Source organism: Bactrocera neohumeralis, chromosome 3, assembly GCF_024586455.1.
Source record: "Bactrocera neohumeralis isolate Rockhampton chromosome 3, APGP_CSIRO_Bneo_wtdbg2-racon-allhic-juicebox.fasta_v2, whole genome shotgun sequence".
Taxonomy (NCBI): domain Eukaryota; kingdom Metazoa; phylum Arthropoda; class Insecta; order Diptera; family Tephritidae; genus Bactrocera; species Bactrocera neohumeralis.
The window spans coordinates 9723168-9750916 of record NC_065920.1 but is presented as its reverse complement, the minus strand read 5'-3'; the positions used below and the strand labels follow the sequence as shown (position 1 = coordinate 9750916).

Sequence of the window (27749 nt, the reverse complement as noted above, 5' to 3'; positions counted from 1 at the left end):
AGTGCGCAAACGCGACGGCCACAAAAACGCGCACACCGAACAGGCGAAACGGCGGCACAGCAAGCAAAATAAGCGAGAGTGAACGCGGCGGCGAAGGCAAAACGTGAATGCGAAAGTAAAAGTAAAAGAAAAGTGCAAATGACGTGCACATCCGCAGTGCGGTGAAGGTGAAATTACTAACTAAAACAAGAGCAAAATAAATATTACAAGAAATGATGATAAAATTAAATATAGAAATAATAGAAATATAAAAAAATAAAATGTAAAAATATTATAAATATAAATTAAAAATAATAAAAATAAAATATAATAAAAATAATAAACGCAAAAATATCACACTTAAAACTATTTTAATAATAAATATTTTGTTTTCGAAGCGTCGCTCCGGTAAAGTGGCTGTAAGCCTCTGGGCTACTCGTTGTACCAGCTGTCAAATTGCCCACTTAAGCCGGAATTGTTAGAGACCAATGACCAAAAAATTATATTACAGCATCGCGGTTGGTGGCCATCAAGGCAAGCGAGTGCGGCAAACAAATATGCGTGTGTGTAAAGTCGTAAAAGTTGTAAACCAGACGCATGCGCGTAGCCACATAACGCCTACAAGCATATGTGCATTAGTGTAGGTCGATTTTTTTTTCTATAAATTTTTTTTCTTTAAAATCGCTATGTGAGAAATGTTGTGTGGATCGTTCTGAATAACTTTGTCTAAGAGACTATGGGTCTCAAACGCCTAAAAACATATGTACATTAGAGCGGATCGATTTTTTCTATAAATTTTTTTATATAAAATTGTTATCCGAAAAATATTCTACGGATCATTCTGACCAACTTTGTTTAAGGTATTATGGATCTTAAACGCCTACAAACCTACATTAGAGCGGGTCGATTTTTTTCTATAATTTTTGTTTCTATGAAATCACTATGTGAGAACTTTTTTATGAACCATTCTGACCAACTTTGTTTGAGAGATTGTGGCTCTCAACGCGGTTTCGAACAAGCGATTTTTAGGCGAAGTTTAAAACCTTGGATAATCGGTTGTATGGGAGATGTGTGATATAGTTGTCCGATCTGGCCGGTTTCGACAAATATTCAATAGAAAATCGAAATACGCCTACGTATTCAATTTCATTCAGATGTGTCAAAAACTGATGAATAAATTTTTTTAAACCTCAAAAAGTTTCGCCTAAAAATCGCTGGCTTGAAAATGGTTTTAGACACATAGTCTTTTTGACAAAGTTGCTCAAAATAAACCGTAGAACATTTCCCACATACAAAATTGTTCCGTTTTTTTTCTCCCTGCAAATCGACCCACCCTAATGCGCAAACATGTATATAAACATTTTTTTTCATGCGTATTTCCCTGTATGTGTGCCGCATCGTGATAACTGTTATGCTAGAGTGCCCTAAACAAAGCGTCGCGATAAGCGTACCTTGACCCACCAAGTGACAGACAGACATACACAATTCAAGTTTAAGCGCCGGGAACTATTAACAGTGATAAAGTAGCGCGTTGCCTTCTGTTACATAATTGTTTTTATAAATTTTTGTGTTTAAGTGTGCTATGCTCATGCGCTTGTTGTTTTAGTTGTAGTTGCAGTTGAAGTTGTAGTTGTCATGCACAAATAGAAATGTTGAAAAAGTGTAACACGGCCAAGTTAAGGCAAACGGCCGCTATGTTGTAAACTTAAATAACTTGCAAACAAATACATACTTATAAATAAGAAATATATATACACATATATATAGTATATGTATCAGTTTATATATATATATACTTGTGTTTGGCTGATTGTGAATGGAAATCAACTATATTACGTCGAATTGCCTTAATCTGGCTGTCACCGCGCCGCCGTGTGCTCGTTTTAATTAACCCCATTCCGTGGGCCATAAAAGTCATTGGCATGGCAAAGGCGCGTCGAGCGGCAAAAAGTGATGGACTACTAAACCAAAACTCACGTTGCGTCGGCTAAGCGTGTTGTTTGTCTCTTATCAGTGGTTACAGTGCTATTGCAGTTACTTAACGGTATTTAAATGTGGATTACGTATTTACAACTCCACGAAGTCGAAAGTGAAATACTTTGTGTGATAACGGTGATAAGATATATCCATATAATTGGATTAAATGAAGTAAAGAAAACTGTGAAATAAAAAAAATAAATTGGATTATTAACATAGAGAAAAATATTTAAATATAAAAAAATATACAATAAAAGGCAATAATAAAACGTCTACTAATAAGCTCGACGTGATATTATAATGAAATAAAACACTCAAATTTGGTCAAAATGAGTTCTGTTTCTGTTTTTTGTTACACAACTTATTTTACCCCATTTACGATTTGAACAAACTGTCGGCCCAATGGCTAACACTGCTCCGTAAGCATATCTTCACCCATTTACGCCAGTTTTCGAAGACCCGGTGTAACGTTTGGGCTATAGAGCGCTGAATGTTGTCTTCGTGCTTTTGGAGCGCTGCTGGTTGATTGGCGTAAACCTTTGTTTTAATATACTTCCAGAAAAAATAATATAGATACTATAGTAACGGCCCATGATGGCATCATACTACTATAGCGACAATTTTGTTTCTTGACGAAGTCATTAAGCTCTAAACGCCTCATCTAAGAAGACTACATTACGGATTTCCGGATTTCAAAACCAAAATGAAGTGAATCGTGATAACAAACGCCAAGGAACTATTACCTCTTGACAGACAGAAATTATTTACGCCAATTTTTGTTTGCCTATTCTAGTGAGCTCGCTCCGCATTGACCTGAACAAATGATAGTAAGAAGGTCTGGGCTATAAAACCTGTAAAGCCAAATTTCCTACTTGCTTTTTTCCAAAAAGGTTTCATTCTTCCTTGTAACAAAGGCCGAGTTGTTATTAAGGGAAATTATTGCCTCATGTCTAGTTGCAAATTACTGATTTTTCCCCAATCATTTGCTTCAGTTTGATGACTTATTGGCCCGTAGCGTTTTCAATTATTCTTTCTCCCGGTTTAAAAATCTCATAATACAGCATGGTTCTGATAGAGAATTGCTTACATTGATTGAGCTTGGTTTTTATTATCAAATTAAAATAGTTGATTTGATTGTTGCAGAATCTTTATTACTTGCAGCTGTTCTTTCTCTAACTCTTCGAACTATTAAAACAGAAACCAATTATTTATAGTGTAAAGGTGCATACTGAAATTAAAGAGCTGACAACACTTCTCGCTACCTTCAAATCGAGACGAATAATTTAAAATAAAAAAATATTAATTCTAAGTGGGCCATCTGACAAACCAATTACTAGTATTAAGAAAAAAAAAAATAAATCATAGCAACAATTTCCATGCTAACACACAACGATATTTGTGAGAATCAACGCCATAAAACCTCGAATTTATATAAAATGTGGTTGATTTGCCGCAAATACAACACCAACATTGTTGCCACATTATTGCTACACATTATTCTGCTACTCAGCTGTCATGCGGACTACGCCGGTTAGTATTAGCTAATTATAGTTAGCACATAAAATCGCAATTACACGCACACGCACCATTTATATACTATATGTGTGTATAGTATATAATTACATTTGGCATCAATTTCAAATAGAATTCTGACGAAAAGCACACTTTTCTGTTATTCTGAACGACTTTTGACGAAAAAAATGTTGGTATATAAGTAATTCCGAAGCTTCTTCTCTTATGCCGCGATTAAAATAAAAAAATTAAAAAAATTGAAATTTTTTTTTGAAGAAAATTATTTTTGTTTTTTTATTTATTAAAAAAAATCAAATTTTTTCTTTTTGAAACAGTTTTTTTTTAATTAAAACTTTTTTGAATAAAATTATGAAATGTAAACAATTTTAAAATTTTTTTGAAAAAAAAAATTATACTATTAATATTAAAAAAAAAAAGAAAATAATTTTTTTAAACAAAATTTTTAATTTAAAAAATAGAAAAAGAAATAAATTACATAAAATATTAAAAAAAATATTAATTTACTTTTGGAACAAATTAATTTGAAAGCTAAAAATGGCCATAAAAAACGGAAAATAATTTTTTAAGTTAAGTTTTTTTTTAATTTTTACTTTTAAAAATAGAGAAAATAATAAATAATTTAAAATATTAGAAAAAATAAATTTCCTTTTGAAACAAATTATTTTTAAAGCTAAAAATGGCCATAAAAACGGTAAATAATTTTTAAGTTGAATTTTTTTTTTAATTTTTAATTCTAAAAATATTTTTTTTTAATGTTTAATATTTTTAACTTGTATAATTTTTTGAAATATAAAAAAAAACGAAAAAATAAAAAAAGTTATTCTTAATTTGTTTTAATATTTTTCACATGCATAATTTTTTTTATATAAAAAAACGAAAATAACTTTTTTCTAAAAAATTTTTAATTTTTGTATAATAATGTAAAAAATATAAAAAAATAAAGAAAACAATTTAAAAGAAAATTAATGTAAAATAACCGTAAAAAAAGACAATAATCTTTTTTTGACAAAATCTTTTAATCAAAGTTTTAATTTAATATAAAAAAAAAACGAAAATAGCTTTTTCAAACAAATTTATAACTTTTGTATAATAATGTGAAAAATATTTAAAAAAATGTTGAAAAAAATTAATATTTTTATATTTATTTTACATTAAATATATTTTTTTATATTTTTCACATTATTATTCAAAAATTAAAACTTGTTTGAAAAAGTAATTTTTTTTTTTTTTTTAAAATAAAAAATGATTGATTAAAATTTTTTTTAAAAAAATTTTTTTTATTTTTTTTATATTTTTCACATTGCTTAATTTTTAGTTTTAAAAAAAGCTTTTTTAAAAAATGTCTTATTGACATTGCATAATTTTTTTTAATATTAAAAAAGAGCGAAAATATTTTTTTTTTGGTTTAATTTTTTTAATTTTTTTATAACAATGTAAAAAATAAAAAAATAAAAAATTTTTTTGATTTTGAAAAAAAATTAATTTCTCTGTTTTTTCACATTGCATAGTTTTTTTCCAATTTCTTTTTTTTCGTAAAATTGTTTATGATTAACAGTTCACCTTATATCTATTAGTTAATCATTTTATGTTTTTTGTTTCGCCTGGTAACCTTATTCCCCGTTATCGCGTCACTTCGCGCCGTATCTTTCTTCAACATCTTCAATCGCGTCTGCGCCAAAAAACTTTTACTTTCATGGCTATGTAATATTTATGTTTGCCCTTTCTTTTTTCCTCCTTTCAACTTTGTTTTCATACTCTTCGCAATTTATTTGTTGTTGTTAATACACCCATAATGTGTTCAATTTTGTTGTAGCGCTGTTTAACATTTCAATTAACAACAAATGTTTGCCTTAAATGACCGATTAACAGTTTGCTGGTTTATTGGCTCTGAGATTTGAGCATTCAAATGCCGAAGCTTATGTTATGAAGTGTAGGGAGGTACGGTACTTATGTATTCGATTTGTATAGTCACGGTGATAAAACCAACACGATGTTATGTCAATTTGGGTGATCTTTGGTGTTAACATGTTCAAGTTTCTTTGAAAATTTTTGAATTAAAAAATTTTGAAATTTTTTTTTGATTTTTAGGAGAGAGAAGTTTTTGTGTTGATCTCGATTGTCTTTTCTAAAATATAAATATATTTTTTTTTTGTCAACATCAAAAAGAAGAATATTCCACTTTTCCAAGACATTCTCTGATCATAACTTTATAATCCAGCAGAGCCTAAGGACTACTAATCTACTGCTAAGCCGCTACTCGCCTTCATACTACCTTGGCATGAACTTTTCGAGTACATTTTCGCCTTGCTCTTGAATTTCGCCCTCTCTTTTCTCAGTGTAAAGAAAGCGCGCTTCTTTTTTCATCTCTTAATAATATCATCTTTATTTTTGTTGTCAAATTAAATTGACCACTATTGTCTATAGTTCATGATTTAGTGCTTAATTTGCTTAAATCGCTTTCGTTTTAAATAATTTCAGGTTATTTTTGCATCGCACTGCCCTTACTCAGGTTGAGTCATCTGTTAATTGGGCACATTTCATTTTTTTTTCCTTTCTCGGCTGCATGTAATGTGCCGAAATGCGAAAACAATGTAAAAGCGAACGGGGAAAAACATCGATTTCAACTTTCTTTTTAGCACCTGCCCAAAAGTTCAAGCAAACTATGTCAGCGTACTTATGTGCATGAGTGTATGTGTCAATACCAACAGTGCATACAAATTCCCATTAATAATGGAACACACTTGCTTATATATTAACATATATAAATATATTTGTATGCCTATATTTCCACAAACTGCAATGTCACTCTTTATGGCTCTAAAAATAGGAACCCACTTACATACATTGTGCGTATTTGCATATAAAGAAATAAATGTACTAGGGTGGGTCAAAAGAGAGGAATGTTTTTATCGCATGGTATTCTTTCTTAGAGGTGTCTATTAACAAATTTCAGCAAAAAACATTTTTTTTACCCACCCTAATGTTTATCATTTAAAATTGCAAACCAGTTAGTGTTGTAGTATATGAATTTTTCTTCTCATACTTCGAGATACTTTCTTAGAGCTGTCTAACAACCAAATTTTAAGAGTATCTAGCAAAAAATTTTTTTACACACCCTAATGTGTACCTACATACTTGTATACAATTCCTCACATTTCTGCTAAAATTTTGGTCAAATTCGCACATATGTATGTATGTACCACTGTTTCATTGATTGTGCAACAAATTGAAAGTAGCACCACTAAAATTATTGCTCAAACACACCGGAATTCATACATACATATGCACTTTGAAGTACATAATAAGTAAAAAAAAAGAAAAATAGTTTTGCAATTAACTCATTTAGTGTTCATATAAAGCAAATGGCTCACTTAAAACTGCAATAAACTTCTCATTTAGCCCATTTATTTGCACGAGTTGCCATATTTTTTAGTTTTATTATATCTTTAATGACTTCCTTAAACGAAAGAATCGAAAGAATACATTTTTACGTGTTAACGTAACGTAACCTTGAAATGTTAGACTTTACATAGTTGGCTGTTTATTCTGAGCTTTGAAGTTTGAACTGTAGTTTTGAAAATTGTTAGGTTTTATATATACATATGTACATAAGTATGTTGCTTGTGAATGGAGTAAATTTTATTTTCCTTAACTAAATTTTTAATTCTTTCCAAGTCATGCTAAAAATATAAATAAATTAAAAGTCGACGCTATTTTTCAAGTTTTTCAACTATTAAGTTGTTTACTAAGTAATTTCGTTTCTTAATGTATTTTAAACATTTTATGAAATTATATATGCTACATTTTGATTAAATACCCTTTGTCATCTTTTGGACGAGAAATTGAACCCACGTTTATAAAATTGTTGACCCATGCAGGCAAGAAAATGATCCTAGTGTTTTTGACGTCCTTATTTGAGGTGAAAGTTCGCCCATCTAAAAAATTTTGTAGTAATAGTCCGAAGGAGCCAAGTTGAAGAATATGGTGAGTGTGGTAGCCACACTCAAGCAGCAAAAGCTTTTGCCTGATCATCAAACTTGTATGAGGTCTTGCATTATCCTGGTGGAAGATTACATCTTTTCTATTGATTAATTCTGGCATCTTCTTTTTGAGTATATTACTCAATTTGTTCAGCTGATCTCAATACACTTCAGAGTTAATCGTGATATTTTCGAGCAAAAGCTCAAAGAAACGATCTCCTTGAAATCACACCAAACGTACAAATTACCGTTTTCTTGGTGACTATCGGTCTTTGAAGTGGCTTGAGATGGTTCATTCTTGTTAGACCATGATCTCTTACCCTTTTCATTATCGTAAACAACCCAATTTTCATCATCAGTAACATTGCACTTCAAAACTAGATCACTTCTTTGAGTTTCATAAGCAAAACACCGTCGTTAACGCGGCAATGATGCGAATTTCGTTCCTTCGTGGACAAAATATTTCGAGTTGTTGTTGTCATATCAACTTCAAGAGACATTCCAGGAAGTGGTGCATTTTCAGGATCGAAAGTGGCTGTATGAAATTTCGCAAACCAATTTTGTCATTGGCGTTTATCAACACAGGACCGAGAGTAATCCTCGAAAATTTTTTCTCAAAACGAACAATATCGACAGGCCGAAATGTCAAATTTTTTTATTGGATTCTTTTTTATGGTAAGTCATTGTACGAACAATATCTTATAGTAGTTTATAGTAATCCACGGAGAAGGCAGGAATCCCAGCGATACATTTGGTACACTAGTTTTTTATATTAATTCCTCAAAATCGCCTTTTTCGGGCCCTTTAAGGTTTCTCGTTTGCTTAATCCAACCCAGATTATTTTTTATTTAAAAACTTATCATAAGATGTTTGGGTGCTATCTTTTGATTTTTGAATGGTACAAACTTGTGGAAAAATAACCTCTAAAATGAATAACCTCTAAAGTGAATCAAGAGGTAGAAGTTTTATGTTGTATAAGTCATAAGGTTCTGAAAACATAACTAAAGCTATGTATCTGTGTTTATCAGGGTCAGATCCCTCAATCTTCTCGACCATTCGACCGACATCTCAAGCTTACCATAAGTTTAAATAATATTAAACCGAATGTATTATATTTTACTTTAAATGCTGATCTAAAGATTTAGCATTGAAAACCAGAGTCTGTGCTATATGCCATCAGGAAGTGATAAAGATTGGACTGCTAATTGATTGCGCCAAACGCTGTTTTTAATTTTGCTAAAGAGCTCTTACTATGATATAAAAAGTATCAGTTTTCGAACAGTTTTGGTAGACACATCCATTCATTTTATGTATTTTCTCATAATCGTTTTATATTACATTTTTACTGGTGTTATCATAGATGCGGTTTCCAGAAATAAGTGGACAGATATTTCTTTATAGAACATTGTTTCCAATTAAAAAGTTATTAAAATTAAGTTATCTTGTGCTCAAAAACTATAATCATAAACATGAATCATGTTTTGTCAGGCACTTTGCACTTCACTTTGCACGGCATTTTCTAGAAATCCTTGAAACACCATGTTTTGGCAACACATTCCGCACAACAGCTTAATAATCAATAAACACATTGCTACTGAATATATTTATTAATTGGGTTTACCAAAAGCAGGCTGCATAAGCCACCAATTGAAAACTTTCCGGCGAACGAAGCGCAGAGAGTCCGCAAAGCAAACCAAACCAATCAGCTCAGCAATGACTAAACGAATTTTTACATTGTGCGTTTGTGACGACAAACGATGGAATTTCAGATAATAACAAAACATGCGAATTTGTGCGCAGACGAAATTAGAAAACAAATAAAAATGTAAAGTAAAAACTATAAAAATTTTAACGCAAGCCTATAAAAGGGCACAACTTAACAATGACAAGCGGACTAACACGCGGATTGACCGATTGACAGACCGTTTATGAAGCTTCAGTGAATATAGCGCGAGACGGAATTTCGTGGTAATGCATTCGACAAAATGTGTTAGTAGGCAAAGCAAAAAGAGATGCAAATGGCAAACAAAAGAAACGAAACGAAAAATTAGCGGTTTTTTTTTATTTGTATTTACAAATGTAAGCAGCTTTATTTATGTTTTGGTGTTCCCGATCAATAGTGTCTCTTGCTACTTTTTTTTTAAACTTTTGCACTCATAATTCGTACGTATGTTTTTTTTTTATTTGGACTCTTCGATTTTTTATTATTGCTTTAGCTTTTTTGCTTGATTTTTGTTTTTTCTTTTTGTTATTGTTTTTATTATTTTTTTAATTTTTGTTATTGTTTTTTTCTTTTTTGTTTTTTGTATAGTTATGAAGGACGGGGATATGTATAGAGTTGCATATTGAAAAGTTTGTGTCTTCATTCCACAGAAATCGTTGAAATACTTACATATCTAATATTCCAAATTATCGCAAGGTCAGCCAAATTATAATACAAAATTTACGTGACATACAAAATTTAATAAACGGTTCAACTAACTGCCTTGTTTAACCGATACAAGCATATTGGAATAATTTTGGCTTTAGACGAAGCCTTTATACTGTAGTGTTAGAGATGGTCTTGTATTTGACTCGATTGGAAAGCCCACAAATAGGAATTTTTACTTCTTGCCCTAGCCAAAAGCTTCCAAACCTGCTAATATATTATCTATGGAGAGAATGCGGTCTTAGTGTTTTTCTGCTGAGGTCGAATGCCAATCTTGGGTTGCTTGCAATCCAAATGAAACTGCGGCAACCAGTAGCATAGAACTGGAATCGTTCTTCACTATTGGCAGCACTCTACGAGTGGAGTTACGGAAAGAGGAAAGGGCTAGTAGCAAACGCCATTTTCAACAAGTATCTGGGTTTCGACCTTGGGGCGATTTCGGGGAGTGTTCGGAACAAAAAGGTTTAAAAAACGAGTTCAAAGAAACAAATTACGGTAGCTTGTATGTAGAATTTTATACGGGTCGCTGCAAACTGCGGTGTCATCTTTACAAATTAGGATGCCACGGATCTGGGTCATTTCCTTGACTAAAAAGCAAAGACATTTGAGCACATACTCCTGTATTATCGGCAATTTCAAGAAAGAGTTAGGCTTTTGGGCAATTAAATCCGGTGAGAGAACATATTACAATCAATAACTCAGAAGCTTCACTAAAGCACTTTTGTTTAACTCAGTTCTGATAGGTTAGGTCGTAGGGTTGATACAACAATCAACCTCACTTGGATAGGTATTTGTCCTTTGTGTTACCCATAAACTCATAAAAGTGGATAAGATCCTCTTACAGGGTTTGTCTGGAAAGTAATGGGACTGAATTTCTTCAGCTGCGACGGTACTTTGGAGCGTACGCGCACCGACTGGATTCGGTAAAGGACATTCCTAGCTAACGAAACTCGGTAAATCTGCCACAGAGACGTTTGATATAATCAAGCAGGCATACCCAGAAGTTTCTTTAGAAAGAAGTGGTGTGTTTCGGTGGCACCAGGCTTTTTTGGAGGGTCGGGAGAAGAGGTCGCTGATGAAGACCGAGCTGGGAGACCTGCGACTTCGACAAACACAAACAATAAGGAAATCGCTCTGGCAGCGCTGCAACGATACAGAAAGAGCCTATTTTTAAAGTTTTTAAAGAATTGTAACTATTGCTTCAATAAATTTTTTTTTATCGACTCAGTCCTCTAACTTTCCGGACAAACCCTATCGACGAAACGTTGTGAGTTTTCAACAAATTTTTAAGGTGATTAATATCAGTCCCAACCATATCGCTGGGTACTCCAAAGGTGTATCTAATTAATCTTAGTCTGACAAAAGCCGAGAAATGGCGGAGAAAGTGACAAGATGACTCCATTCCCACGATAGACGGGTCTACGTAACCGGAACGGACCCGGATTTTTATCAGGCCAAGGACTATCAAATCTGCAGATTTTCTGCCACTACAATAATAACTTCAGGCCTGACGCAAGAACACAAGAAGATATCGGAAAACCGACTCGCTTTTGATTAGCTTATCGGCTTTGCAGTTTCAGGCAATTACATGGCAGGTCATCCATACAAGGGTATTGTCTAGGTTAAACGAGCTGTTGTAATAACAGGAAAGAGCATAATAGACCATAGGTCGCAGCGCATTCCTCAAATTTGGTTCTAGTCTAATCTAAGTGAAACTTGGAAAAATATTTGACATAATTGTATTGTCAATTTGCATAGAAAAATATTCAATATTTATTACCAAAATGCATCCCAGGGTTATACATATAAATTAGCGTGTTTAATATTTCCTCAAGTTGATTTTTTTTGTAACGTTACATGAAATTTCAGTTTTTGTCATAATTAAGGATCCCAAGTAAACAAGCTCTTTATTTTAGATGCCCCAATAATTTTACTTTTCCCATATATTTTACGTGCGATTTTTTTATATTTTGTAAAAAAATTTTCCGAACTACAATAAAAGTTTTCCTTATAATTCGCTTATCTAAAATATTATTGTCGACTTTATCTGCTTATTAGTCTTGCACACTTTCGCTGTTCACTCCACTATACGCATAGCCTTAGTCGCCAAATTCGTGAAATGCGCATGCGTAACGCACCTTGTCAACACTGAAGCGACTAATTAAAATATATTTTGTAGTCATTCATTCACTTGGCATGAACCCTATTATATACATACATATGTATAAAAGCACCTATGTGCCTTACAATTTATTTTTGTTTTTCCTACAACATTCGCCAGCTTGCTTAGGACGACCGTGTGCGCTTGTAACCAGAGTTGTATTATGGTTCAATTAATTTGTCTGCTATTTATATATTTTTTTTTCACTTTTCTGTTTTACTAACTTTATTTGGTGTAAATGAGTGTCAAGGTGGATCTAACACACAGGGGCTATTATGCTGGTATACCATGAATGCACACTACAATTAAATTACCAACAAAGCATAAATAAAAATAAATACATATATACTTAAACATATGTACATAACTTGGTATGCGCATATTTGATTGATAATTGTGCTTCCAACTCTGCTTTGAAAACTCACTTTTTTCTGATGGCTTGTTACAGGCGCACGTTCACTTTTAATTGTCGTTGAACTCTTGCGCAATATTTTCTGTACAAATTGCTCGAGTTCAAGAACTTTTCATAATTTATACAGTTTTTGTACTTTTTTTTTAATTACATAAACGCTGTATTTAGTTTGACAACAATAAATAACTACACAATTATTTTTGGAGAGGTTCAAGGCAGCGAATAAATTCCTTTACTTTGACTTTTTTGATCTTTGTTGTATTTTTGTTTTAATAATTCGCCGAAAAACTGGTAAATAATGGCTTATTCGAAAACAAATTAAGTTCTTAAATTGTTGAAATTAATAAAATTGGTGTTGCCGCCCAATTTAAGCTGGTTCGTTCATGTTATTACATTTTAAAAGTAAATGTTATGTTTCGACGGCATCGAGCTTAAATACCCTTCACAACAGCATTTCTTATAGCATAAAGGGTATAAAATGATCTCTTATCTAGATTTTGATCAGTCAGTTTGAATGGCAGTCATATCCTATAATGGTTCGATATCGGAACGGCCAATAAACCGCTGTGGAAAAAGCGATGTGTGTAAAATTTCAGATCGATATCTCAAAAACTGAGAGGCTTTTTCGTGTATATACAGACAGACGCACGAAGGGACTGACGCCAACATCGGTTGAGTTTAACGTGCGTACCTACCGTTGACGGCCTAACCCCATGGTGCTCAAGAGATCGGCGGTTCAAAACAAAGCTTTCATTAGTGAAAGCATTATTTGCTACTAATTGGTGAAGTAGAATGGACAATAAATTCCACCTTGGTCGGGTTTGAGGCCCTTCCAAAATCTCTGCCGTACTTTAAATCCGACACTTGGCCACAATGCTACTCCACATTCAACTGACACAAGGTTAGTTCCGTCCGCTTTTGAGTTTGCCCCAGGAACCACGTACATATGTATATCCCCAAAGATCCAACGGTAATGAGCAGTTTGGAACAAACTCTAAGGGTTTACTGCTCCCCGTGGTACCAGAATTAAGTCTCTGTTCGGACCTTGTAGCCGAAGCCACTTCCAGTTGCGTACGCAATCAACTCATGGCTGGTGACATTTGTAGAATGAACTGTCTTTTCATTAGTAGAAATCTCATTCAGAGTCTACATTCAGTTCAAACTAAATATTCAGCCTTCAGCTCCTTCAGGGAATGTTTTATCTCTTCGATTGACTGAAAACCGGTTCCACGGAACGGAAATTTCGGTTTGAGGAACAAGAAAAAATCACAGGGAGGCAAATCTGGTGAATACGGTGGTTTGATCGATGGTATTCATTGCGTTTATGGCTTTAAATTGTATTGTATTGTAATCATCATGTGAGGTCCATGAATTGTTCTTCCACAATTCTGCGCGTTTTCAACGGATGTTCTCACACAGTGACAAAAGTTGCAATAGGGTTGCCATGATTATTAATTGGTTAAACATTTTTTTTTTAGTTGCTTTGAAATATTACATTTCCACTAGAAGATTGCAGTCTATTAAAATTCAATAATCGGCCAGTCTCCATGCCAGAAAATGATGATATTAAAGGGAGTAAATTTTTTACGTGCATCAGAGGGTTAAAAAAAATAACTTCGCCTAATCATTACCGTTTACTTTAAATTTTTTTTGCATTTTTTTTTTTACATTTTGTTGTTGTTCTCTTTTTCGATTTTCCGCATTTTATCACCAACTGAAGCGTAGAAATCGAACCAACACTTGCGAGGCATATTAATAACTCCAAGCATAGCGCGTGTCCGGTTGCTTTGGTTTATTGAACCAAATATCCGAAATATGCCTTCACTTGCACTAATCGCTTGTACTCGTTGTACCAAATGAATTTTTTAATAAAATTGTTGTGGTTAGCAAGCGCTTGAACGCGGCTTTGTATGCCCAACAAATGCATGCCTGCATAAATGTGTGTTGATTGCATAGAAAAAATTGTGAAAACTGTGTTTTGTTGTTACAAAATATTTTTTTTATCGGTTGGCTTAGCTTTAGCTGGTTTTAGTGGGCGTAAACTCACATAAATATTTATGAATGTGTTGTGGAAATACGAAAAAATCACGCTACTTGTAACATCCGCTTAAATTATTTTATGAAGGAAGGCAATTAACGGAACAGTTCCTCAATTTAAAAGTTTAATGAAATTTCTGTTTTCTTTTCCAGAAATAGTTACATACTAGTATGAGCAAGAAATTGTAAGACTATGTACTACTGATCTCAAATGCAATCGATGACGCTGGTTTTTTTCTTTTAAATTGAGTGATTTTGGAACCAGTCGTGTTTTCACTTTTTTTAGGCCGAAAATGGTTTTCACTAATCCCTCCGATATTCCAATATGCCAGTAAGATCTCTGACTTTTAATCATCGATTCTTATGCTTCATTTCTTTTGTTTTTCGTCATTTTGATCATCAGTTGATGGCCGTTCTGGACGTGGTTCATCGTCAACGCGTTCTCGACTCTCTTTGAGTAATTTGTACCAACTGAAAATACTTGCTCGCGACAAACAATTCTCGTTTAAGGCCTTTTCCAACATTTTGAACATTTTGGCACCAGAAATTTGATTCCGTTCACAAAATTTAATTGAACTTTTTTGTTGAATAATTCGCCGAAATCGCCGAATGCTCTTTATGTACTTCAGAAAGCCAATCATTTGATGGGACATTTGGCACAAATGTCACTGACAGTCATACCGACCTAGAAAAAAAATTCGACTAATAAAAAAATTTGGCTTTGGGGCCATTTGTTGAACCTCGCCATGCTTGGACCATGATCTTTTTCGCACATTATTGTCGTATTTGATCCATTTTTCGTCTCCTGTTACCATTCGCTTCAGAAATGGTTCGATCTCATCTCATTTCAGCAAAGAGTCGCAGATGTTAATTCGGTCCATTAAATTTTTCACAGACATTTCATGTGGTACCCAAACATCAAGCTCCTTTTTGTAGACAGCTTATTTTAAATGGTTGAAACCGCTTAATGATGAATGTTAAATTTCTTAGCGTTGTCATGGCTGCTCATGTGACGGTCCTGGTCAATCTTTTCTATAATTTCATAGACTTTTTCAACGATAGGTCGACTAGAGCGAGGTGCATCTTTCATATCGAAATTTCCAGAACGGAAGCGAGTGAACCATTTAAAATTTCATTCGTGGCTTGCGTAGCATTCTTACCTTTTTTATACCAATAGTTCAAAACATAGCGAATTTCTTCATTATTTTTACTAATTTTTGCATAATTTTTTTTGGTTAAATGATGCTTAAGATCTCACCTTTCCAACACTATATGGTTTGACACAATGTGATTGGTAGCTTTGGAGATATACGACTGCAACGGCAACTGTTGACAAAATACGAAAAGACTTTTTCGACTATCATATATCTCTTTAATTCACGAAAGTATAAAATGTTCGGCTACATCTACACTCAGTACTTCCTTACTTATGAATATATGTATATCGAAAAATGGTTTGCTCAGCCAATTTGCGCTCAACTGCTTGAGCGAGTTTTCCTACTAATAAATTCCAAATAAAACCCAATGAAAACGTTTCTTAAAGCGCTTCTTGCAACTTGAATTAATAACTACAAAAAAGCACTTCTTGCAACATGCAATTATGACAACAAAAATGTGCGCAGGAAACTTAAAAACTCGGTCAGCTAATAATAACAATCGCCTAACTCGTTACATAAATAATTACATACAATCTTTTTCAAGCGAGTCACAATTGATTTCATATTAATAAGCCTCGAGTAATTGCAAGTATTTCACATCAAATTTCCTGCAAGTTGCGTTTATGAGCTAACTTTTTTTTAGTTGTTTTTCTTTTCACTTCATCGACTTTTTAGCCTTACAGTCCAGCCTTACAAGCAAGAAGGAAATCAATGTACGCTTGAGGTACTTTGTCATAATCGAACTGCAATCGAGTGAGACATGGAGTTAACAAATGCAATTAGTAGGTACAAACATGCGAACAGACAGACATACACATGTGACATATCGTCGTGACATAACAGTTCATAATTTGTGCGTTTGTATGTATTACGTCTGTCAGTTGAAAAATGTTGCAAGAGTGGTTTTTTGAAAATCGCAACATGGAAATTGTTGCAATTTCAACGAATTGCGCAATATTTAATGAAATAGAAATGCACATGTCTGTGTGTGTGTGTGCATTTTCCCGCATTTTAAGCGCATAGGCAATTTTATGGTCGGTTGGGCAGTCAGAGATGACAAAGTTGCATCTTTATCTATTGCACAACGTGGCTGTTTTTAATAAATCTATGTATGTAAGAGTTGTGTGTTACATGAAATATCTTTCTTAAAAAAGTTTAAACAATCAATGTAAATTTATAAAAAAATTAATTTTACAACCAACAGCGCTGAGTTTTGGAGACCGCCGCAAACAAAACTCTCCAGGAGGCGCCTCAAAGAAGAAATGAGCTAGAAGTTATAAGCTTCAGTGCAAAACAGATGCGCCCTGAATTCTGAAAAAACTATTGGCCGAACAAAGCAGACTTTCTGCCTGATCTATCCTTTGCAAATACAAACCGCCTTTGTCTCTCTGCGCTCTGAACCAAGCAGCTTTCTGCCTAATGCCTCTACTATGTAAATGCAGGCTCTCTCTGCCCTTGCTATCACCAGCACAGTCAGATTTTAATCCGCCAAAGTTCAGTCAAAGTGGTTCAAAAACTTGTAGGGTTCACTATTGAAGTGCCAAACTTTATCCCAAAGCGAGCGTATAGTTCTTCATACCTAGAACATTCTATATTAACTTTGGCACGAAGTTTGTAACACTCATAAGGAATTTAAAATACATACATATAAATAAATGAATAAAATATATATAAATGAACAGCATGTCGAGCTAAGCTGAGTAAGCCACATCTGTCTGTCTGTATATACGCAAACCAGTGCATCGGTTTTTGAGATATCGATCTGAAATTTAGCTTACGTCCACTTCTCTCCAAGAAGCTGCTCATTTGTCGGAGCCGCCGATCAGGCCACTATAGCATTTAGCTGCCATACAAACTGAACGATCTAAATCAAGTTCTTATGTGGAGAACCTTTGACGAAATATCTTCAGACGAGGTTAATTTCCAGTTAGGTTACGTAAATACCCAGAACTCCTACGGATGTATTAAAAAGGGCGTCGCATATCGGTATAACGCCTAGAGATTGCCACAAATTTATTGAGGCAGCTAATATCAACTCGAGGCAATTCGGCGGGTTCGAAAAAAGTTTGACAACAGCGATGCTTCAATCTTAGTCTGGCGTCAGCTGGGCAGTGGAAAAGAAAGTGCTTAGATGTTTCCAACTCACCTTCCTCATTTCAACTTTGAAAGATTGCGTCGAAATTATTATCCTCTCCGCGTTGCACAGTGTTCTAACGTTACTGCGACATGAGCCTTTTTCTTTCCAGTTTGAGCCAGAGGGCTTTCGCAACTCTACAAGAGCTGGTTACTGACCATTGCTGAGGCCATAGTTCCAGCCGCCAAATGCATAAAGACACGGGAACTCCTATTCGTTCTCATCTTCATGGATTTTGCGTCTGGGTGCCATTTTTTGGAAGCTTTGCTTTACGGTTTCCGACGATTCCGCTATGGCCAAGTACCCAGTCAAGTTTAATATAGAAGAAGCACATTAACAATAACATTGTTAGGTCATGTTCTTTTTGAGTAGCTTTGAAATCACTGTCAGCGGCTCAAGGATACCGCACTTTGGAAAATTACATCTGCTGCTGCCTTGATAGCTGACACTTCTGCTTGAAATACGCTACAGTCCTCTGGCAGTCTAAAGCAAGAGTTGATAGAGAGCTCCCGACAGCAGACTTCTTCTCCAACCTTCCATGGAGCTTCGATCCATTCGTGAAAAAGCTCACTGATCCTCTTCTTCAGCGATTCTACCGAAGGCATATGAGCAAAGAAGATGCTGCTGTGAGTAGCAACGCTAAAATCTCTGAACAAATTGAACAGATCGGACCACTATGGCATGTAAATAGCTGTCACACAAACTGGCGGCTCAAAGTCAAGCTCTTGTATGGAAACTTTTTTACTTGTGAAGGGTGCTATAAATACATATATTAATTATTGTTAAATTTATTTAAGTATGTAAGAATTTATCTACGACTTCGAAGTTGTGAGTGTCAATAGTGAACAGTGTGATGACGGGGATACCAAGTTAAGACATAGAGGCAACCAGGTAGTTCCTTTCATACTGTTGAAGGCGACTTTAAAATCGACGAAGAGGTGATGTGTGCCGATCTTCCTTTCGCAGGTCTTTTCCAAGATTTGGCTAGTCGATTGTAGATTTTCGAGGTCTAAAACCATACAGATAAGGTCAAATCAGTTTGTTGACGGTAGGAATCAGTCTTTCACATAGTGCGCTCCATAGACCCTGTTTGTAATGTTGAGGAGGCTTATATCACGGTAGTTGGTGTAGATTATGGGATCTCCCTTTTTTTAATGATATAAACTATCGAAATATGAAAAACAATGGTATATTGAATTTCACACGAGGTATGCCGCTTATATGTTTATTTCTCCTACCAGGAAATGCCAACTATGAAATAACAACGAATTCCTAGTTGCCAAATTGCAACGCTGAACTAAATCTGTGGGTCACTATTACTGTTATGTAACTGTTATGTTACATTTCAACATTAGTGATTTACCAAAAACCGAAAATGCGCTCGGAAGACAAGATCGCTTACATACCTACATGAAGGCTTAAATTGTGCACACATGTAGATATGTATATTTATATATACAAATGTACATATATGGTGCTTAATATATGCACTTTTGGTTTCAAAGCAAATGCGAGTGCAATAAAAAGTGTTGTAAAAGTAAATGAGCGAAAAAATGCGAAAGAAATGGTAATGAAATTGGCAAAAGTAAATAGTAGTGAATAAAAACAAAAACAAAAACAAAGGAGACAAGCAAAACCTGACAGCGGCTGAAAAAATAAAAAAAAAACTTACGACAACAGCATTGACTTTCGTTGGATGCAAATAAATCACACACACATATTTGCATGCAAATACATATACACACAATATATGTGTAAAAACCCCACAAAAATATTTTATAAGAAAATCAGACAATTTGTGCACTGCGCATATGTAACAACAGTAGCATACACTTACACACCTACAAATGCCACTCAAGCTGTCACCACACACACACACAAACTACATGCATACATACAAACATAAATGCATTGAACTGTTGAAGACGCCAGCAGGTACCGGTTACTTCAACTGCAACACCAACAATTCGAGTATAGCAAACCAAAAGCCAAACAACATAATCAAAACAAAAACAAGAAAAAACGTTAACTTCGGCTGTACCGAATCTAATATACCCTTTACAGTTGCATTTGTTATAGTAACTATATGTTCAGTTTGTATGGAAGCTATGTATGTATATGCTATAGTAATCCGTTCTAAACAAGTTTTCTGGAGATTACATTGTTGCCTTAAAAAATAACATATACCAAATTTCGTGAATATATCTTGTCAAATGTGAAAGTTGTCTATACAAGAACTTGATTCCGATCGTTCAGTTTGTATGGCAGCTATATGTTATAGTGGTCTGATATCGGCCGTTCCGATAAATGAGCAGCTTCTTGAAGAGAAAATGACGTTTACACAATTTCAAAACGATATCTTAAAAACTGAGGGACTAGTTCGTATATATACAGACAGACAGACGGACAGACGGACAGACAGACGGACATGGCTAAGTCGACTCAGCTCGACATACTAATCATTTATATATATACTTTATAGGGTCTCCGACGATTCCTTATGGGTGTTACAAACTTCGTGACAAACTTAATATACCCTGTTCAGGGTATAATAAAACGTAATACAAAATATAGAAAAAAAAACACAAGAGTTGCAGCGCAAAATGAGCCAACAAACGTTTCATTCGCGTGCGCCGCGTCGGATCAGCCGGCTTCTTGCAACATCGCATCGTTACCGCAGAGTGTAGCCGAGCAGAAATGCCAGTTACGAGCGAAACGCAACGTTGTAATACCAACAACAACAGCACCATTGGTAGGTGGAAGCATTGCGGAGCGGCAGTAACCACGAAAGCCGTTAGTTGGTAACTGTATGAGACACGAAATATTGTTGTTGCCAGTATTTTGTGCTTTTGCGTTTGTTTTTGTGTGTGTGTGCGTGCAATTGCAGCCGCTTTTGGCTGCTGTGCTAATTTTTGCTGCTCACTCACGTGGAATTTCAACGTCTCGCCGGGTGATGGACAGTGGGGCGAGATTGCAAAAAAGTTTTAAAATTTGTAAATTGTGTTAGATGCTTAGTCGTTAAGAAAGAGGTCACTTATCGGAGGCTGTTTCTTTCTTTTCATTGGTAGTATTTTTCACGTGGCAGGTCCCTAACCCAGCGCACAACGCTGGGGAGGGTATGTTTCGCCTTCTCACTTTAGCTCGCCTTCAAACTGATGTTTTTGGCTACCCAGAGGATACTTGGTCTAAGACCGGAAGTCGTGAGCTCCTTGAGCCATATATAAAAGAGTCGTTTCTAGCCACTTCCAAGTGACGATGACAACATATGATGAGTCGATATTACGAGTTTTCAAGAGCATTCGATGAAACGATGAGCTGTACAAGACACACATAGTAATTGACATAATTCAGCTAATTAAGAGACAGCGGCTACGCTGAATAGGTCATGTTGTCGCCTCCTTTGCAAAATATGTGGCCTACCTTTAATCGACTCACTCTACCAAAAAGGCATCAGTTGCCCTGCACAGTTGCAGAGCATCCATTGGCAATTGATTAATCACCGCAAGTAGTATTCTTTCTCTACGACCCCATAGTCAAGCTCATTATGATGTATGGGATGTTTGGGCCCTAGAAAAGACTACACAAGGAGGTGGAGAGCGTTCAACGAGCAGCGTTCATCAGGAGTGTAGTTCTCTAAGGTCCACTATAACTAAGGCACTTATTGCCCATAGATGTCGCCGGAAGGCGTTTGGTCGAGAAAATTGCTAGAGAATCTAAAAGTGCGTCCAGAGCTGGGTCATTTTTTTTTAAGACTCATATGGGTTCCAGGCCGTGGCGGAATCACAGACAACTGTAAACTGATTAATCAGTCAGAAAAACTACCCTAGCTCCGCTCTCAATAGAATGGGAACGGGTTGGTGCTTAAAAGCTGGGCTTCGCGGCAACTTGGATAGTGCCACGCTACCATGTGTCAATTAGCGCAGAGATCAAGTCAGTTCTTTCCTTCAATAAGGCTAGCCTCTCCTTAGTTCTGGGGGTCCTAACAGGCCATTGCTCCTTCGGCGTTCAGGCCATAAGGTTGAAATCTTACTAGACCGCAAACTGCAGAAGCTGTATGGAAGAAGACGAGGTGAAAACATCTCAGCACTTTCTTCTTGATTGTCCCACCACATATTCTACCGAATTGCTAGGAATAGAAATTAAATGATTTTTATCGACCCCAAGGTATTTTACTGACTAATAAGTTCGAATTACTGGAGTACTATTTTTTTGGCTTCATAAAGGACTGCATTTCGTAGTCCATTTAATGTCTTTGGACAAGCCATCAAACCAAACCTAACCTTACATTCATTCCACTTAACCAATTTATGCAAATAGCCCACGGTGCAACTCTCAAATGCAACACATTGCTACCGTTGGTGACTGTAGGTGGCGGATAACTATTTAATGGTGACCGCCAGTTTGGCTTAGTGAGTTGTCTATGGCAATTTTTCGGCTGTCCGCATGTAATACACCCATACAAACATACATACAGTTATGCATACATATCTATGTACATAAATATTTATTTACCTGTATGAGCATGCATGTTGTTGTCATTACTTTTCAATTGCCCATTAAGCACGCTCATCACGTTGTTGTTGTTCGCTAGTGTTGCCATGAGCTTCAGTTTGCATTTATTGTAGCGTTGCTTTGTTTAATGGCTTTTTTTATGACTTTTTGTTTTTGGTATTCTTATATAAGCCTCATAGATGCAGCATATGTACATATGTATGTATGCGGGCCGTTGGTCACTGTCAACTTCACCAATGGCGATGACTGTGTTGCTCGTTGGACTGTGAATTGCATTTTCATTAGTTCATTTATTTTTACTTTTTTGCTATTTGTCAACTTTTTGTTTAAGGAAGCGTTGCATTTCTATGTGATTAGATAACCTGCGCAGAGTTCAAGTTGCTCGACCTGCGCAAAAAAAAAGTTAGATGTCGGTGATTAATATGTTGTTTGAGGCACAATGAGGTGAAGATGATGATGTAATTTGTTACTATATGTTGTTGGTGTTGTTTGTATTACGATTTACATTAGCGCTTCTCAGCACTGACACTTGTAATATTTTTATGGAAATTGGTTTGATAAAATGTAGTGCCTATGAAGTCAATGCGGTTGATGCCAAGGCCCTACACTACTTTTTTGAAACAATGGGCACTTATGAGCCGACAGACATTCACTAAATTTAGACTGCTCATGGTTTTGACCTTAGAATGCCGTTATCGTAAAGTTGATCTTGTCACATACTACTTTTCTACTTGTCAAATTCCGATGGCATCCATGATTAAGTCGAGAATATAAATATAAAAATATAACAAAACTTGCAGAAAAAACGTATTCAGATAAACTCCAAGTATTTCAGGGTTCCTGAAATCTTTAATTATTAAAAAAAACCATTACTGATCCTCGTAAGTAAGTTTTTTTTAATGGCTTAGGTGCTGACTTATAGTCTAAGTCTTATTAAATTGTCTTTTAAATGAAGTGATGTTCACGCAAGAAAAGATTTGCTATATCTTCCAAAAATCTTGCGTTCGGATTCATCCTTGAATCCTTGGTAGAAAATAGTATTGAACCAAATTGTTAGAGTTTAAAGTACCTTTTTGCCATTATCTATCTTATCTTATATAGAGATATGAAATTGGCTTAAAATGAAACAGATTTGAGGTAACAATAACTTTCAAAAGTATAACTCCCCACCAACAGGTTGCTCTGTAGCTTTTGAGCTGTGGAATTGACACAATATCTGGGTATATTGGGTTCTCCATCTCCAGGTGTTATGCTTTCTCTGTCATTTATCAGGGTGGAAAAGTGTTTCCTCCATAATTTTAATATGCATCAGTCGCCAGATCACCTCTGGGGGTGTACAATGGCTTACGGTCGAAAAATAACCAAAAATTGACAAAATGTTTTAAAAAAACGTGGAAGATTATTAAATTCAAATTATGTTTTTGATGTATTTTGCTGTTTAACCAAATCAAAAACTTGGCAGGTCATTTTATATACAGAATATTCTTGAAAAATTTTCAGTTATCTGATCATATGTCTGATGAGTAATCACTCAGCAAACTTGAAAAATGCAGTTTTCAGAAAAAGGCGTTTCAAAATAAAATAATGAAGCTGACTAAAATGAACGGCTACTCTTTTTCAAGTTGCAACTCCTCAAAAATTATTTGAGATATCAAAATCCAAACAAAAAAATCGAAGTTTCTCGCTGGGTGTGCTTCCTACTACGAAAACATTCAAGCTCTTTCTATTCGTTAAAGTCAGCTGTAAAGAACAAACCTCTCTCTTTATTTAACCGCCTTATCCTAAGCTATAAAACTCTCGACATTCTATACATTATTTAAGAATGAGCATTTCTCTATGTTTAAGGCTCTAAAATGGTGCATGTATTTTCTAAAAACGAATAGCCAAGAAACACACCTCTATTCAAAAAAGTTAAGCTAAATTTTTGCAATCAAGCAAAAAAATCGTAAATATTAAACTTGTGCCAGCGCAATTCCACTTTCGAATAAACGAAGGCAGCGCTTCCGCATATTGAACTGAATAAACAACGGTAAATTTCGGTCAAAAGTAACCGGTTTAACAATGACAAAGCTTACAGCACTAACACTTGACTCGCATTAATTTGCTGTGGCATGCTGCGAGTGGCATGTTGCATGCATTATCGTCTCGTTGCAATGCCGTTTGGCAAGTGTGAATCCACTACTTCCGCCAAATTTTCTTCAAGGCAACGGCAACAATAACAAAAGTAACTGCATAAATTGTTGTTTGGGAATTTGGCGCCACACGAATCAAACGAGTTAACGGCTTATGAAGACACGCAATTAATTGTTATGATTTGCAAATGCAACAAATGTAATTCAATACACGCACAAATTATCACAAAGAAAACATATTTTTTTACGATTTGAAGATAAAAAGGTTTTCCATTTATTTGCGTAACATGTGAAAGTGTTCAGATAACGGAAAAGTGTGCAATTTTCTCAAATAATAACTCATATTTTCACAAAACACACACACACATCATCATCATCATCATCGATTTCATACTAACCACATACGAGTACAAAGCATTAAACCCGTTTGGCTTCATCTTTGCAGTCGCACAACGTAAGAACGACACGAATCAAGTGTACGTGACCGATTCGTGCCTGGAGAAGCCATATCGTTGCCCACATCCGAAGATACAATTCTACCTCTACACACGACGCACACAGCAGAATCCCGAATTCATCGATGTGCTGGACGACAATGCGCTCTACTACACGCACTTCAATCCGCGGCATCCCACCAAAATCATCATACATGGCTTTGGCGGCGGACGCAATAATAGTCCCAGTCCGGATCTGCGCGAGGCCTACTTTACCGTCGGCGATTACAATATCATTATTGTAGATTATGCCGAAGCGGTGAAGGAGCCGTGTCTCAGCCAAATGGAATGGGCGCCACGTTTTGGCAGCTTGTGCATCTCACAGTTGGTCAAGTATTTGGCGCGTCATCCGCGTGGTGTGCGGCCTGATGATCTACACTTTATCGGTTATAGCGTGGGCGCACATATTGCCGGACTCATTGCGAACTATCTGAAGCCGAACGAAGGTAAGTTGGGTCGCATTACCGCCTTGGATCCGACCATTTTCTTTTACGCGGGCACGAACAACTCACGCGACTTGGACTCGAGCGATGCGCATTTTGTCGATGTGCTGCATACTGGCGCCGGCATTTTGGGTCAGTGGCATTCGAGTGGTCATGCGGACTTTTATGTGAACGGCGGCACGCGTCAGCCGGCGTGTGTGGGTTCAGCGACGCTCTTTCGTAGGTTTCAGTGCTTTTTTCTTGTTTGGAGCTTATTATTATTTATTTGTCGATTTGTTTTTTGATTTTGTGCAGAAACCTTAGCCTGCGATCATACGAAGGTGACACCGTACTTCATCGAATCCATAACCTCGACGCGTGGTTTCTATGCGGGTCCTTGTCCGAATCTCTTCACCTATCTGATAGGTTGGTGTGAGCCCAAGGATTCGGATTATGTGCTGATGGGCGAACATGTCTCGCATGAGTAAGTAAAAAGTAGACACAAATAAGAAGAATGGTTGTGAGCATTTTAAATTGCAAGCTGAGAAAAAATCAGAAGGGAAAAGTTTTTGGAAAGCTGTACAGTGTAATATGTCGAGTTTGAGGTGGAACGAAGTTTTTCGTCAGATTTTGTGAAAGGTTTCCCTTAACATTGCTTCCTTAATTCTATTTGAACTCACACCAACTTTGTTAATAGTCTTTGAAAATGTCTGTCTCTTCATGTTTTCTAAATATGTCTCCAAGCAATAAGTAGATGGTCGCACCAGGTAAAGTATATCCTCCAAATTCGATCGAGTGATCCGTGAATAGTTTACAGCCTCTCGAAGTCTCGAGTTTTACACTTACTTGAGAGATCTTCGAAGTAAATTTTGAATATAAGTTTTTAAACCATTTTTACTCGTTCTTATAATATTTGACGGAATTACTCTATTATAAAAACAAGCAATCTCAAGTTCTTATTTCCACCCTATTCGCTTTGCAGATGGGATACTTTTACCCCGAAATCACAGTACAGAAAGTTCCCTATCAATATCATACGACATTAATAGCCTAGCTTTGCATAAAGCAACCCCCTTTCGGTTCATCTATCTAACATAACTTCCTGCCGATGTCAATACCAAGATAGTCATTCCGTTTCGTGTCAGTAAAACCTTGAGTCTCAACTCAAAACCCCCATCTGCTTTTCAGTATGATTCAGTTAGTGCAACCAGTGAAATAATATGCTATAAGGTTTACGCAGTCACCACAGATGATTCTATATTTCCAATACTTTTGCAGAGCTCGAGGAAATTACTACGTGACCACAAATGCCAAACCACCCTATGCGCGTGGCTTTCCGGGAAAAGGACGCTCCGCAAACAATGGCGAGTATCAAGGCGTGCGCAGATAATCCCAACTACCTAAAATCATACATATGTATATATAAAATATGATAAATCATTTAGTTAGAATTTATAACTTCCTTGTATAAAAGTAGTGCGTACTTGTGATTTTAGTTATAGAATTGGGTATTTTCTCACTGTGTACCAGTTAATGTATTTATGTTAAATATTGTAAATTTCAAACAGTTTTAATTTTAAAGGTTTAAGAGTGTAGAAATGGAATTATGTATATATGAATTAGGGTGGAAATGAAATATAAAAAGTGTTTTGGTTTTGAATTTGTAACGAAAATCAATATTTTTAAAGTAACAAAATAAAAAATAGTGAAAAAAATTGCTAAAAATTATTTTTGAAATTTTTTTCTCATTTTGCATAAAGTATTGTTTTGAAGGAAAAACAATCATTATTTTTTTTATTTAGCATCAAAATTAGTTTGAAATTTAAATTTTCAGAAATGTTTATAAACAAATTAAAATACCACACATTTGTTTATAATTTTTTTTATATTTTAGAAAAGATTTTGAGAAATACTAAAACATATTTCCATGATCAAATTAAAGCACGTTTTATTTTAAATATTTTTTAGTAATTTATAATAATATTATTTAGACTAGTTTATATTTAAAAATTTGTTATATAAAAAGCCATTTACTTACCTAACAATAATTTTCTATATATAGGGCCATTAAAATCTTTTATAAAAACAAAAAAAAAATATTTTAAAAATTTTTTATGAAAACAAAAAAAATTTCATAAAAACTTTTTTTATTTTATAAAAATTGTTTATAAAATATTTTTTTTATAAAAAACTAAAGAAAAAAAATTTTTATAAAAATTATTTTATTAAAGAAAAAAAAATTATTTTATAAAAAATTTTATAAAAATTTTTTTTTGGTTTTAAAAAAATTAAAAAAATTTTATTACATTTTTTTATTTTTTATAAAACATTTTTGTTTGTTTTTATAAAAGATTTTTATTGGTTTTTTTATGGTTATTATATTTTAGCTTG

General features: G+C 34.8%; 1 protein-coding gene across 1 annotated transcript; it reads left to right on the top strand.

The window, feature by feature from the left end:
- The first annotated feature begins 38 nt into the window (after positions 1-38).
- Positions 39-27030, top strand: LOC126753152 (phospholipase A1 member A). The gene is made up of 5 exons (XM_050464355.1): positions 39-167; positions 3118-3486; positions 24888-25598; positions 25674-25842; positions 26637-27030. The coding sequence occupies exons 2-5, from the start codon at positions 3333-3335 to the stop codon at positions 26746-26748; spliced, it is 1146 nt and encodes a 381-aa protein (XP_050320312.1). The 5' UTR covers positions 39-167; positions 3118-3332; the 3' UTR covers positions 26749-27030.
- The last annotated feature ends 719 nt before the right edge of the window (positions 27031-27749 follow it).

What these genes read in the sequence shown, in the direction of transcription:
- LOC126753152 (XM_050464355.1), top strand. Translation starts at nt 3,333, where the DNA reads ATGCTAACACACAACGATATTTGTGAGAATCAACGCCATAAAACCTCG. An exon ending in GGGTTCAGCGACGCTCTTTC is followed by an intron (nt 25,599 to 25,673) that starts GTAGGTTTCAGT and finishes GATTTTGTGCAG; the next exon opens with AAACCTTAGCCTGCGATCAT. An exon ending in GGCGAACATGTCTCGCATGA is followed by an intron (nt 25,843 to 26,636) that starts GTAAGTAAAAAG and finishes ATACTTTTGCAG; the next exon opens with AGCTCGAGGAAATTACTACG.